Source organism: Pantherophis guttatus, chromosome 1 (assembly GCF_059756535.1).
Source record: "Pantherophis guttatus breed Tessera chromosome 1, ASM5975653v1, whole genome shotgun sequence".
NCBI lineage: Eukaryota > Metazoa > Chordata > Lepidosauria > Squamata > Colubridae > Pantherophis > Pantherophis guttatus.
The window spans coordinates 307,572,466-307,587,059 of record NC_142063.1 but is presented as its reverse complement, the minus strand read 5'-3'; the positions used below and the strand labels follow the sequence as shown (position 1 = coordinate 307,587,059).

Here is a 14,594-nt window from a genome sequence, read left to right as displayed (position 1 = left end):
ATTATTTTCTGGTTTTCCCATATCTGTTTTCATCCCTGATTTCTTTTCAGGTGCTATCATAATACTGATTCTTGTGTCTTCCAAAGGCTCTTTAAATTGTTTGTTAAATTTCTTTGTAGATCTTTGTCTTCACTGGCTTTGCCTTCTCTTTTCTTGATTTCCAGCTTTTGTTCTGACATCCATTTTACTTTCTTCTGTTTATTTCACACACTTTAGCAGCCTCTTTCCACAATCATCCTTAACAACTTCTTTAAGTTCAGACCAGTTCCCCTGATGACCTATCAATGAGGTTCAGGACTTTAAAGCAAAAATGGTGGAGAATTTATGTGCGTGTGTGTATTCGTTATATTTTATTGATTTGATGGTAATTAGTTTGATTGCTATGAGCCTCTCAGAGTTATTCAGTCAGGAAACATGCATATATTATTATGGTTGGCTGCACAATCAACCCGAGGTTTAGACTGAATTTGGCATTCTTGTCCACCTATCAAGTCTCCCAGGACCTGGGATAAACATATGTCATTGTTTAATACTCTCAAAGGTTGCAGGACGTAAGCTGTTCCAAATTAAGCTGCCTTTTGCAATTGACTGATGATTTTTGCCATTGTCGAATTTCAGATTTATTACTCTTCTCAGCATCACATCATGGAAACTGGTTGGCTTTTTTTTCTGCTTTAGCTTGATTTGAAACTTGCACGTGAGCAGTTTGTGATGTTCCATAGTTAGCCCTCCTGGGCACGACTTTGCTATTATAACTGAGCTGTACTATCACCTTGTAGACTCTCACCCAAGTACTGTCCTTGCTATATCCTTCCCAACTATAAAAGCATTCTTGTTTTTCATGTCCTGAATGATAAACAGTAAGATATTCTGCCTGAAAATTCATTTCAGTTCATTGATGCCTAAGGTGTCAACGTGTAGTTGATTCATCATTCACTGTGCTGAGTTTTCCCACATTAATGCCCCTTGCATTCCATGTCCCCGTTGTAATTCTGTCTTTGCAACTTCAATTTTCTTTTCCTACACAGCAACGTCAGCAATTGAACTCCCCAAAGGCTTTTATGTAGCTGTATTGTAAACACCATTAGTATTCCAAAAGAACCTCAGTAACATGTCAATATGATCCAACTTAGAGGTCCATCATCCAGTACAACATCAATCACTTTATCTTATCTATCTATATGGTTTTCTTGATAAAATATAAAAGTGGTTTACCACTCTTCCAGGCAGTATGAAGTGACCCCTTTGCCCTTGCCACCAAAATGATCACCTCTTCTAGAATTTCCCCATGTCCCTGGAATGATCTTCATATTTTTGAGTGACCTTGCTACATTTTCCCAACATACCTGACGTTCTTCCCAGTCATTCCCCCCAGGACAACTCTACAGTAAAGCAAATCTTTATTTATGTAGTCCAGGACCAATATACAGACAAAAATAAAGACAAAATTAAAACTGCAATACAGCAGGACCAATGCGGAGGGAGTACACACTTTTAAGTACTAAAAGTGCAAATAGAAAAGTATAAAGCAATCACAAACCGCTAAAAACAAGAACATAAAATCCTTAATTAATTAATTAATTAATTAAGGGAAGTGGGTAACTAATAAACACTATAAGCTATTGAATTTGAAAATAAGATAACAGGATTTGAGAGGGTTGGATTTTTGCACCACTGTATATATTTCTTATATATATGGTATTAATTTCCTTTTGTTTGTAGGTGTGTGCTTTTCTTTAGTAATTTCTATTTTTTTACACATATGCTTATTGATGATTGTACCTGCTTATTGTTTTCCTTTTTCCTTTTATTATCAATTAACAAACAATAAAATACATATAAAACCCCTAAAACATGAAAGACATGTTTTAAGATGAATGACTGCATATATGAAAATTTAAGAGTGGTCTCCATAAAGCACTTTTTAAAGCCTTCTCTATCCCACTGGTTTCATAAGATTTACTTCCAATTTAAGTAAACTTAAGATTGTTTCCATCACCAAGTCTTTTCACAGAATAATTAAACCTAATTATTTTCACCCTTCTACAAAAACAGAGGAAACTACAATGGTAGTAAGCTAATCTGCAGTGAGTGTCTCTACTAAAACAAGTTTCCTATAGAGAGGGGTGTTGCATGTATTATCAGGGCCAATTTCAGAATGTACCAGCCCAAATCTAATAGTCTTTCTGTACTGTACAATATGCTGCAGAGTGCACAGCTGACTTGAGCTATAGATAAGATTGCAACCCCTTAAATTTGTTTTAGATTGTAACTGCTATACAGGTAGTCTTCAACTTACAACCACAATTGAGCCCAAAATTTATGTTGCTAAATTTGAGAAATTTGTTACGTGAGTCTTGCCCCATTTTACGACTTTTCTTGCCATGCTTGTTAAGTGAATTACTGAAGTTGTTAAATTAGTAACATGGTTGTTAAGTGAACCTGGTTTCCTCATTGACTTTGCTTGTCAGAAGGTTGCAAAAGGTGATCACATGACCCAGGACACAGCAACTGTCAGAAATGTGAGGCAGTTGTTAAGCCTCCGAATGTAAATCACATGACCATGGAGATGCTGCAATCGTCATAAGTGTAAAAAAGGTCAGAAGTCACTTTTTCAGTGCCGTTGTAACTTCGGGGAGACACTAAGTGAACTGTTCTAAGTCAAGGACTATCTACAGTATATTAAAGAAACTCTGCATGGCAGGTTGTTAAATATAAAAGAAAAAAAAAGTCACAATCCTGGTCAATGATAACAATAAATAGCTTTGTAAATAACAGACACCTCCCTTCAATTATGATTTCCTAAAAGATTCCTGACTACAAAACAGTACACTTCCTCTGAAAGTAATGAAGACCAAAGCAAAAGAACCTCAAATGATGGAGTTGAAAAGTAAAAGAAGCTGATCACAATGTGGACCAATTTCCACATCAGAATCCTCCTATAAAATCAAATGGCAACTATATAGCCAAGGTTGCTATTGAAGTGAAATTACATACAGTAGTGGCCAAAATTGTGGAAACCTTTTGGGAAAAGTGTATTTTCTAAAACTAGCTAATAACACCACTTTTTTTTGGAGTAGCACCATAAAATTATATATCAATGGAAAGATAATTTAATCGAGAATGTAATGCAATAATTTCTATGAAGGATTTGCTATTAAAATAGCAGTTACAGTATAAAGAAAAGTGACACACGTAGAAAAAACGAGATATACAAAAATTATCACCATAGAAAAAATGAGATATACAAAAATTATCACGTCAGTTAATACTTAGTTGGATAACCTTTAGCATGAATTAAGGCCTTACAACATCTTCCCATGGAGTGAACCAAGTCTTGTAGTTCTGCAGCTGTTATAATGTGAAACCAAGATTGAATGATTGCTTTTATTAACTGGGTTTTATTGCTGGGTTGCTTCTGACTAACAAGTTTCTTTAGTCGGCTCCATAGATTTTCAATTGGGTTAAGGTCTGGGCTATTCCCAGGCCATTCCAACAGTGGAATTTGATCATCTTGAAACTCCAAAAAAAGTGGTGTTATTAGCCATCAAACCTCAAAAATACACTTTTCCTAAAAGGTTTCCACAATTTTGGCCACTACTGTATATTATATTCTTAAAACACTTTTGACTCAGCAGGACAATATTAACCTATAATGTTAACAAGCAAACTTTATATACCATAATGTGTGTGTAAATTGCAAGAAAATAAACTGTTAACAGATAACAGTATGAAAAAAAATACCCAGCCAAAGCCCAGGTAAACAAAACCCAAACTATTACTGACTTCCTTCCCCACCCCCCAAAAAAACCAAACTAACTCCAGTTATCTGACAACTAAGAGCAATGGCAAAGCACTACTATCCCCAGGGATGATCACAGACTTGGTACTACAGCTAAAAAAGTGTCCAAGAGTTGCTCTCCCAGCACTGCTCATCAACAGAAAGAAAAGAAGGGAGATATTTAACAGGTTTGTGTGGTATTTATATAGATCCATAGATATTGTAGCCTGAAATTGCTGTGCTTCAGTACTCCCTTTCACTTGCCTGCTGCATGTAGGAACCTGTTAGAGCAATGTTTCTCAACCTTGGTAGCTTGAAGATGGGTGGACTTCAACTCAGCAGAGCTGGCTGGGGGATTCTGGGAGTTGAAGTCCACCCATCTTCAAGCTTCCAAGGTTGAGAAACACTGCAGTAGAGGGTAATTCCCATGCAAAAGATAACTCCCTCGCCGCCATCACAATTATAATCCGCCTCTTGAGTCTGAGTCAGATACCAGGGAGGCAAAATGTTGCTAGCCTGGCTGACCGTCGCAGTACGGAAGAGATTTGTCCGGCCAAAAATCCGCGGGAGGCGAGATCGCTTCGCCCTTCCAGTTACTCACTGTGCGCGAACTGAGAGGTCCATGGTGGCCTCCGAGCAGACGGCCTCCATCGGTAACTGGCAGGAAGCATACAGAAAAATTCAAATCCTCCCGCGCAGACGCACAGGCGCTCTGGTCTTATGATGATTGGCCCATGTCCCAGGAAGAGCAACCAATCAGGAGGCCAGCTTGATCCTTTGGTTTATTAAAAGCTCCAAGTACCTTCATAGAGAGGAGGAAAAAGAAAAATCCGGCGGCGCTGGATTTTCACACTTCCAGTTGTAATTTGAACGCCGCCATGTACGTGGCAGGAAAGCAAAAGGGAATCCGTCTTTCTAACGCCCAGTCCCGCAGAACTGTGTTCAGGCTTTGGCTCCCCCGCTCATCTGAAGTCGGAAATATAACTAATGTTTTCACTGAATTCTTAACGAAATATTTATAGTAGATCGTTAAAAAAGGAACTCCACCACTCTGCAGTCGATGTCTGATCCTTGCAAATGTTTACATTGCATCTGTACGCACGTTTGTGGAGACGTATGACGGCTTTGTTAAATCTTGCACCTTTTTCCAATCCTTTCCTTAGTTCCTGTGCGAATGTCTGTATTTGTGTGTGGATGTGTTATGTAAACGTTCCTTTCTTTGATCTCTCAATAGAAAGTCATCCTCCTTGTCATTACTACTTGCAGATTTGCACTAAATGAACTCTAGCTTTTAAGCTATGCCAAGGGATATATTTCTTTGTTGCTAAGGTCCCCTGATATTGTTTTACTATTGTTTCATTGTTATTGTTATTTTCTGAAATTTCACTTTATTAAACCATTCCAGAAGAGGGTAGCAAATAATAATTTTTTTCTACAAAAGACACCCACCCACACACACAGAGAGAGAGACAAAATGCAATGCCTGCTTCTTAACAAATTTTAAAAGCTTGACCCTCTGGATGAATTAGCCTGTTTAAAATTAGAAATAGTTCTTCCATTAGCAACAGAAAATCAATCCTTTGCAGTAAATATAAGATGCTGACATTTTACAATGCACTTTTTTTTTCTCTTTCCAATCATGTCCAATCCTTGAGGGCCTGGCCAAATCCTTGCAGCTTTCTTGACAAGGTTTTTCAGAAGTGGTTTGCCCTTGTCTCCTTCCTAGGTCTAAGAGAAGACTAGTCAGAGGTCACCCAGTTGGCTTTGTACTTAAGGCAGGACTAGAAGTCACAGTCTCCCAGTTTCTAGTCTGATGCCTTAACTGCTACACCAAACTGGCGCTCATTGTGATTCTACACAGGTTCATACTAAGTCCATTTATTTCAGAGGAAATTGTTTCCAGATAAATGTTTATGATTTTTTATTTGTGTATGTAGTTGATGGGGAAAACAGGCCATAAATAGGCAATATGAAAATAACAAGAAAATGAATGTTATCAGGTTTCAGGCTTAAAATCAACGTATTTATTACTGCAGAATGACATCCATCCAAAAATACAGTATGCAGCTTGTATTCCAATGCTTTACCTGTCTGTTCAAAGAAACTGTGTGTGGTGAATTTACTGTCAAGAAAGGACTTTAAAACATAGCTACATATTTTTTGTAAATTATGCAGATAGTTCTTGTTTAGTGGCCACAATTTGGACCACAGCAACTCAATGGTTAAGTGAAGTTGTTGCTTAATGAAATTTTGACTATGCATAAGCATAGCATATCATAAGATATTACTTCAGTTTTTCTTTGTTTTACAGATCTATAAAGGTCAGAAATATGAAGACTGGTCATAAAGTTATGTTTTCATCAGCACTGTAACTGAATGGTTGCTAAATGAGACAGTCACAAAACAAGGACTACTTCTAATAGCAATTTTGTGTGAGAGGTGCCTCAGGACTGATTCCTAGTGACTGCCTGGGCAAATCCGTGCAGTTTCCTTGGTAAGATTTCAGTATAATTTGCCATTGTCAACTTCCTAGGGCTAAGAAAGAGTGTTTGGCCCGAGATTACCGAACTGGCTTCGTGCCTATGCTTTGACAGAACTCAGGGTCTCCTGATTTCTAACTTACTACCTTAACCAATATATCAACTGATCGTCATAGTAACAATAGGTTTTTTTTTTAATTAAGGATGCAATACCGTAATTCCTAGTGGGCATCACAAGGCCCACAGGTATTTTTAGATCTTCTTAAGGGGAAAGTCAACTCTCTGCTTTAAAAAAGCCCACGGTCCTAAATTACAGAGACACACGCTTCTCTAATACCAGAATTCAGTGGTATAAAAGAGACCAGAAAGGCAATCTGGGAGCATTTCATGGAGGAGAGGTTATGGATCTACAGATTTGCTATGTTCAGAGTCATTATGGGAACAGGGAGGAAATGGTGCTAGTTCTGAATCAGGCATAGTTTTTTTTTTCCCCCTTCTCATTAGAATCAGTGAGGAGAAAAGGTAAAATAAGAGAAAGTTAGATGTCTAATAAAAGCAGGGGAGAATCTCATGTCCTGATTGCCTGCTTCATTTTGGTCCCTCTCTCTTTGCCTGGTCTGTGTCTTTGGTATAGTTTGAATTCTTGCTTTTTTCCTTTCCAGGTGTCCCCAATTTCCAGTCCGTGGACTAGTACCAGGTATGCCAGAAATTGGTTCTCACAAACAAAGCCCTGTCCGCAGGATGCAGACAGCATGTGAAACCATGACCTCTCTGGTCCCTGGAAAAATCTCTTCACAGAACCGGTCCCTGGTACCCAAAAGGTTGGGGGCCACTGTCCTAGAATATATTTCTCTATAGCTCAAAAAATTATAAAGCATTTAGAAAGGCACAAGTTGATAGATTTCAATAAATATTACTATGTTTTACCTTTTTTATATTGAAGTAACATTTTTTTAAATAAAGCTGTGTGATTTACAGAAGTTGTTAAGTGCCTTTGGTGTTTTTCCAGACATTATCAGGCCAATTAATCTCAGTTGGTCTTTAATGCAGTCAGGTGTGTATGGTTGTAGCCTAGGATTTTGTTTTGTATAAATGTTTTTTCAGATTTAATAAGAAACATCTGGGTGTCAAGTGAGCCATGCCAAAATTGACTGTAAATCTGATTGGCTAAAAGATACCTTCTTTGTAGCTGGCAAAAATATACCATGTTTTTCCAAAAATAAGACCCTATCTTATATTTTTTTGAACCCTGAAATAAGCGCTTGGACTTACTGCCATGCACTCAAAAGCCCGATTGGGCTTATTATCAGGGGATGTCTTATTTTGGGGGAAACAGTTTTTTGTTTTTTTTTTTTTGCATACGTTATTCTCATCTTCATCTGACCAAGGCCCTTGCAAGCATGGGTCAATTCCCATATCATAAAATTATGTGTTGGATCTTGAGCTTTTGTTTGGCTTTGGCCTAGGCAAGTATATGAATAATAAATATATGTTACATACATATAAATACATATAAGAAATATGAATATAAGGGAAAACTTCCTGATGGTAAAATCTGTGAAACAGTAGAACACTCTACTTCTGGTTTTTAAGAAAAGGCTAGAAAGCTACTTCTCAAGGATGGTTTAATTGATCTTCCTGAGCATTGTAGAGAATTGAGCTACCCAACTCTTGTGGTCCCTCCCAGCTCCACAATTCCATTATTTCATAAGCTGGGTCATTGTGGTTACTAAAATGTGGTTTATATCTTAATGGATATGTGAAATGTATTCAATAAACTGTGGTTGGGAAAACCAATAGTCAGCCCAATGAATGAGCATGTCATTCTCTTTGGTCATATTCTACCTGATAGGATATCTGGCTGAGGAGGCATCATGTTTATCAAACTGAGCTTTTTGGGGAAAATCTGGGCTGAAACAGTGTGAGCCAAAATGATTATCAACAAACTCTTCAATTTTTATATAACCAAAGTAGCACTACAGGTTACAAGGGTAATTATAAGTAAATGTGAAGCGTCTCCAGTGTTTACAAACATGAGATGTTTTTAGGAGGCTTCCCTGGAAATAGCTGGATGCGGCCTATTTCAAGGAGGAATGGAATGGAGTACTTTGGGAAAAGGCATGGCCAGCTGGTTCTACATGTGTACTTTTCATCTTAAAAGTAAGCAAGTCTAAGCTGATGCAGAGGCCTGCCTGGGAACCTTATGGCAGCTAATAAAAGTTGGGGGTTCTGAGTTTAATAAATAAATTCCTGGTGCTGTAGCTCTTTGTCTGCAAGTGATCATGCAGAAATAAAGGATGGATGTCTTCTGGAGCTTGCTTTATGATTTACATTTTCCTGTGTGAACATTCATCATTGTACAGGAAAAGACACGTGATGTATGAGTGGTGGCCCAAGTGTACTTTTCACTACAAGTACACGCATCAGACAGATTGAAAAAGCTGCTAGCTGGGAAGATGTGGCTTTATTATGTCCCACAGGGCTTTGAACTAGTCTGACTCGATTAAGTTGTAAACAAAACCAAACATATGGCAAAGTGTCCAAACATTTCAAATACATTTTTTAAAAATACAACAAGAACAGGTGATGAATGATAAAATATTACTGACTAGAACAAAAGTTCTGTTTGGTCTTTGGCTTGCACTGGAAACATGAATTGATCATTTGGTCTGCTTTGGTTAACCAATCCACTTTCAATCTAAGAGCTTGGAAGAGCAGGTAATCCTTTCCTTTTTCTTTAAAACAAGGGATTCTAAAGGCTTGAAGCAACCTTAGCAATTGTCTCTGCTGAAATTCTATTCCCTTCTTTTGTTGTTATCTTCATGATAAAAGGTATCCCCGGAACCGCCCTTTAGAGAAAACTCATTTCAGAACTTCCACCTACACAGCAAAGATTTCTTAAAAGTGTAGGTGGTACCTTTCTCTCTCGCAAGTTTCCAAATCATCTTTCTCTCTCTCCCTCTCCCCCCTCCACCTTTCTCCCTCACAAATATACACCACTGCTCTTGTATCATGTATTTGTCACGTGTTTTTAACCTCAACAACTTTATTAAGTGTGGGCCTCAACTTCCAGAATTCGCCAACCAGTATGTTGGATGGGGAATCCTAGGAAGTGAAGTCCACATACCTTAAACTTAAGGTTGAGAAACACTGATGTGTCCTAATGAAGTTACTTTTCAGCATTAAATTTCAAAACAGGTCTTGCCTTCTGTCTTTGTTTAAATCAGTTAAGTGCTCTCTAAGTACATTAGACTATAAGTTTCATCATCTTCTGATAGGGTGAAAGGGCAGGTACATGCTATTTGGTCTCCTGATCATATGAGATATGATTCACTAGACAACAAATATTTTGCTTCCTGAACGCTTTTGGGTGTATTGTACATATTTTTCACCATCAAAGCTTCCCCCATCAGAGCATACAACAACTCAAATAAGTATTGCTCCATCTATTCTAAACAACCAGTTGTGCCTCAGTGTTCAGTTGAAAGTGATTTGAGCATGGCAATTTTCCAGGGCTGTAAATATGTTTGTCAGTAAATGAAAGCGAATATACATGTCCCAGGACCATGAGTGACCATATGCTGAACCTGGGAGCATGTGTGTATCATTGGAAGATTAATGCATAACAGGAAAATACAAGAAATTAAGAGTATAACCCATAGAAAATATATGGAAGCAAAAGTTGGACTTTATGAAGCAGGACAGGAAGAATATTGACACTTTTGAATTTTGGTGTTGGAAAAGACTTCCAAAAGTATTGTGAACAGCCAAGAAAACTAATTAATACATCATCAAACAAATCAGCCCAGCATTGTCATTAAAGGCACAAATGACCAGGCTCAAATTATCTTACTTTGGACATATGCAAAGACCCAGGTGTCTGGAAAAGACTCTAATGCTGGGAAAAGTAGAGGGAAACAGAAGAAGTCGATGACTAGCAACAAGGTGGATGGGTTTAGTTATAGTGACAATGAGTGTACTATTGGGAGATTTGAAAGAACAGATTAGGGACAATCATTTGGAACAAAATCTGTGGTCACTAGATGTTAAAAACAACTTGATAGCACATAGTCAAATCAATGATTACTTGAGAGAATACAGTTTTATTTGCCGGCTAAAACAATTGCTGACCATCCATCTTTCCAATAATTTCAAAAAGGGATTTTATTAATATATTCCTCTTGGTGAGCTTTAAAACTTCTATTTCATATAATGAAGTGAAATTGACATAGCTCACTGGTAGTAGCTGGACATGCAATACTCCATTACACACATGATAGGGCCCTCAAAGTTTACACCACCAGTCCTTTTCAAAGTGCCAGTCTCTCCTACACATTTCTTCTTTCAGTATCACTGAAGCATTTGGGCAAACCTTCATGGCCATGGGAGCGTGTGGTACACCAACGTTTCCTAATTCCTAATGGTTGTCTTCAATGTTCATTCACCTTGTTTGCACTATAATTGACAGTACCACAGGAATGCAAAAATGTTGCTTAAAAACATTTTAAGTACTGTTTTAAGAATAGTTTAAAATTTAGTATCATATATTCCAATTTCAGTGAACTTCCAGAGTTTGGTAAAATGCAGCATTTGTTTTTGTTTTGTTTTTTTAATAAAAAATGGGCATCATTTCCAATCACAGGAAAGAATCACTCCACTTTATAGGGGCATTCATTAGATCCCACCACAAATATTGTGCCTGGTTTGGGCACTCCTTTTAAGGAAGGTTCAGAACAATGGAACTTTTGATACTGAGGATGATCAGGAGACCGGAACCCTAGTTCTATCAAGGAAGATTGAAGGAGCTGGGTATATTCAGCTTTGAAAAAAGAGAATGAAGGACATGGTAGGGCATTTCAGCACTTAGACCACAGAAGAAAGCCAAGACCTGTTTTTATTGTTTCAGAGTGCAAACCATGGATAAAGGGACTTCAATTACAAGAAGAGAGCCTTGGTAGTACAGTGGTCTAAAGCACCCTGTCATTAAGACCAGCTGCCTGCAATTACTGCAGGTTCGAATCTCGCCAGGCTCAAGGTTGACTCAGCCTTCCATCCTTTCTAAGGTAGGTAAATTGAGGACCCAGTTGTGGGGGCAATAAGCTGACTTTGTATAAATATACAAAAGGATGAAGGCTATTGCTTAGCGCATTGTAAGCCGCCCTGAGTCTCCGGAGAAGGGCGGCATATAAATCAAATTTTAAAAAAAAAAGAAGACAGGTTCCAATTTAACATGGGGGGGGATCCCTCCTATTAAGAGTCAGTGACCAAAAGAAGTGATAGTGCTATGTCCAAGTGTGTCCTCTGAAATTTTAAATGATTAAAAAAAGCAATACAAACAATAACATCAAAACTAAAAGCCCTGAGTAAAGAAAAAAAAAAGGTAACGGAATTCGGCAGCAGGTGAGCTTCCTTGGAAGAGCAGCTAGCAAAGAGAGCAATGCAATCAATAAGGCCTTTTCTTTGGTCAGCAGCCAAAAGATCTCTGATGGCAGCCCTAGCAGGATCACTAATCAAACTTACTTTGAAGTATCAACACGTAGTCCACTTTTGAATCAAATGATTGAAGTAACTCAGAATAACTTAAAAGCTTGCAGATTGAAAGAAAACAAACAGACTGGTCAGAGATTCAGTACACATATACACATATACATACAGAGAAGCCACCAGTCTTTAAACTTATGTCTGCCAAAAGATCTTAACAGATTAACAGAGTTGGAAGGGCCTTATAGGTCATCTAGTCCAACCCCCTATCCAAGCAGGAGACCCTACACCATTTCTGATAAATGGCAGTCCAATCTTTTCCACTAAGTCTCAAGTGATGAAGCTCCCACAACTTCTGAAGGAAAGCTGTTCCATTGGTTGATTGTTCTCACTGTCAGAAAGTTCCTTCTCATTTCTAGGTTGAATCTCTCCTTGGTCAGTTTCCATCCATTATTCCTTGTCTGCCCTTCAGGTGCTTTGGAAAACAGCTTGACCTCCTCCTCTCTGTGGAAGCCCCTCAAGTATTGGAAGACAGCTATCATGTCTCCCCTGGTCCTTCTCTTCACTAGACTAGCCATGCCCAGTTCATGTAACCATTCTTCATATGTTTTAGTCTCCAGTCCCCTAATCATCTTGGTTGCTCTCCTCTGCACTTTTTCTAGAATCTCAACATCTTTTTTATAGTGTGGTGACCAAAACCAGATGCAGTACTCTAGGTGTGGTCTTACTAGGGCTTTATAGAGTGGTATTAGATCCAAAATGTGCTTTCAGAATAATAGAATAAAAGAGTTGGAAGAGACCTTGGGGATCTTCTAGTCCAACCCCCTACTCAGGCAGGAGACCCTCTACCATTTCAAACAAGTGGTTGTCCAATCCCTTCTTAAAAACCTTCAGTGATGGAGCACCTACAACTTCTGAAGGCAAGCCAGTCCATTGATTACATGTTCTGTCCGGAAATTTCTCCTTAATTCTAAGTTGGTTCTCTCCTTAATTAGTTTTCATCCATTGCTTCTTGTTCTGCCTTCAGGTGCTTTGGAGAATAGATTGATGCCCTCTTCTTTCTGGCAGCCCCTTATATATATTGGAACACTGCTGTCATGTCACCTCTAGTCCTTCTTTTCATTAAACTAGATATACCCAATTCCAGCAACTGTTCTTCTGAACACGAAGCGCATGCTCAGTGAACCAGTTGTTATACCAGTTGAATCCCACCACTGCTACAGTCCCCTAATCATCTTTGTTGCTCTTCTCTGCACTCTTTCTAGAGTCTAAACTTGTTCTTTATATCATGGCGACCAAAACTGGATGCAATATTCCAAGTGTGGTCTTACCCAAGGCATTATAAAGTAGTACCAACATTTCACATGTTCTTGTTCTATCCCTCTGTTAATACAGCCTAGAATTGCATTAGCTTTTGGCAGCTATAGCACATTGCTGGCTCATACTTAAGTGATTGTCCAGTAGGACTCCAAGATCCTTATCACAGTTACTATTATTGACCCAGGTACCATCTATTCTATACCTGTGCTTTTGGTTTTTCTTGCCTAAATTTCTTCAATTCTCTAGTCCCAGAGATACTGGTAGTTACATATTCTTTCAAATAGCAATGAAGCAAGGCAAATGTCCTGCAAATGCCTCTTCTTTGTCCAGTTGATCTTCCTCTTCTTATTGTGTTCTTCCTGGCAAAAAGGGCAGTTCTTCAGAGGCTCTTCATTTCAGGTTGGTCACAATGGCCAGAATGTGCCTCACTTCATTTCTGCAGTCCAAGAGTGATGATGATCTCAGAAGTTCATGTGGTGAAACCTCTTAGAACCGAGGCTCAAGTTATGAGTCACTGTAATCCTTTTTTGATCCATCTGTGGAATTCCCATTGGACTCTGAAATCATGGAAGATCAGTAAGTGAGCATGAAAATCTGCAAATAAACGAATTTCCAAAAGCCCAAAGACTAAAATATGAAATGTTAGGGGGATAAAAACAAATCTGAGCCCTTTTTAATTCATAAATTTTTCTTCCTAACTGTAATGGAATTTGATTTTTCTTTCTTTTTCTTATTAAACTATCAGACTTTCCGGTGATGAAAACTGCAGGCAGCATGCCAATCTGCCTTACAATAACACAGCAGTAGCCTGTATGAAATCATTTTTCTATACTGATAACACCTTGTCAATTCAACCAGCAGTAGCATTAAATTATTGCAGACATAAACCCTCACCAACAGTAGCATGAAACGATCATGCAAATGAACTGAGCCAGCTAAAGAATCAAAGCAACAGGGAAAACCCATCCACCCACTCCATGCACACCAGCCGTTCTTCCTCAAAACACTGTATTTGCAGTGCCAAAAGGCCCCCTCACTGGAAACAGTGGTTGTCTTTATTATGATGGATGGGCTAACTCCTAGACTGCAAGTGTCAAAGCAATCATACAAAAGTATGAAGGCTATTGCTTAACGCATTGTAAGCCGCCCTGAGTCTCCAGAGAAGGGCAGCATATAAATCAAATTAAATTAAAAAAAAAATCCTATCTTTGCAGCAAGTCCAGATAGTGCATTTTCACGGAGCTGCAAGTGGTAAGGGAGCAATCTGTCTTTACAGTCTGTACCCGTGATGGCGAACCTATGGCACGCGTGCCACAGGTGGCATGTGGAGCCATATAGGTGGGCATGCAAGCATTGCCCTACCTTAGCTCCAGCACGCATGTGCGTGCCAGCCAGCTAATTTTCAGGCCTTCCGGGCCTACTGGAAGTCGGGAAACAGGCTGTTTCTGGCCTCGGGGGTGGGGGGGAGGCTATTTTTGCCCTCCCCAGGCTCCTAGAAAGCCTCTGGAACCTGGGGAGGGCGAAAAACGGGC

General features: G+C 38.8%; 1 protein-coding gene and 1 long non-coding RNA gene across 2 annotated transcripts in view; both read right to left on the bottom strand.

The window, feature by feature from the left end:
* Positions 1-4,552, bottom strand: part of BUB1 (BUB1 mitotic checkpoint serine/threonine kinase) — a 38,682-nt gene extending 34,130 nt beyond the window's left edge. The window contains exon 1 of the mRNA XM_087883267.1: positions 4,383-4,552. Within this exon, the coding sequence (XP_087739393.1) occupies positions 4,383-4,432 (50 nt within the window). The 5' untranslated portion in view covers positions 4,433-4,552. The remainder of the gene's footprint in view (positions 1-4,382) is intronic.
* A 6,117-nt stretch (positions 4,553-10,669) lies between these two features.
* On the bottom strand, positions 10,670-13,309 carry LOC117671576 (uncharacterized). The gene is made up of 3 exons (XR_004592944.3): positions 13,265-13,309; positions 11,782-11,848; positions 10,670-10,716 (listed from the first exon to the last, which is right to left on the bottom strand). It is a non-coding gene; the product is annotated as an uncharacterized LOC117671576 (long non-coding RNA).
* Between the last annotated feature and the right edge of the window lie 1,285 nt (positions 13,310-14,594).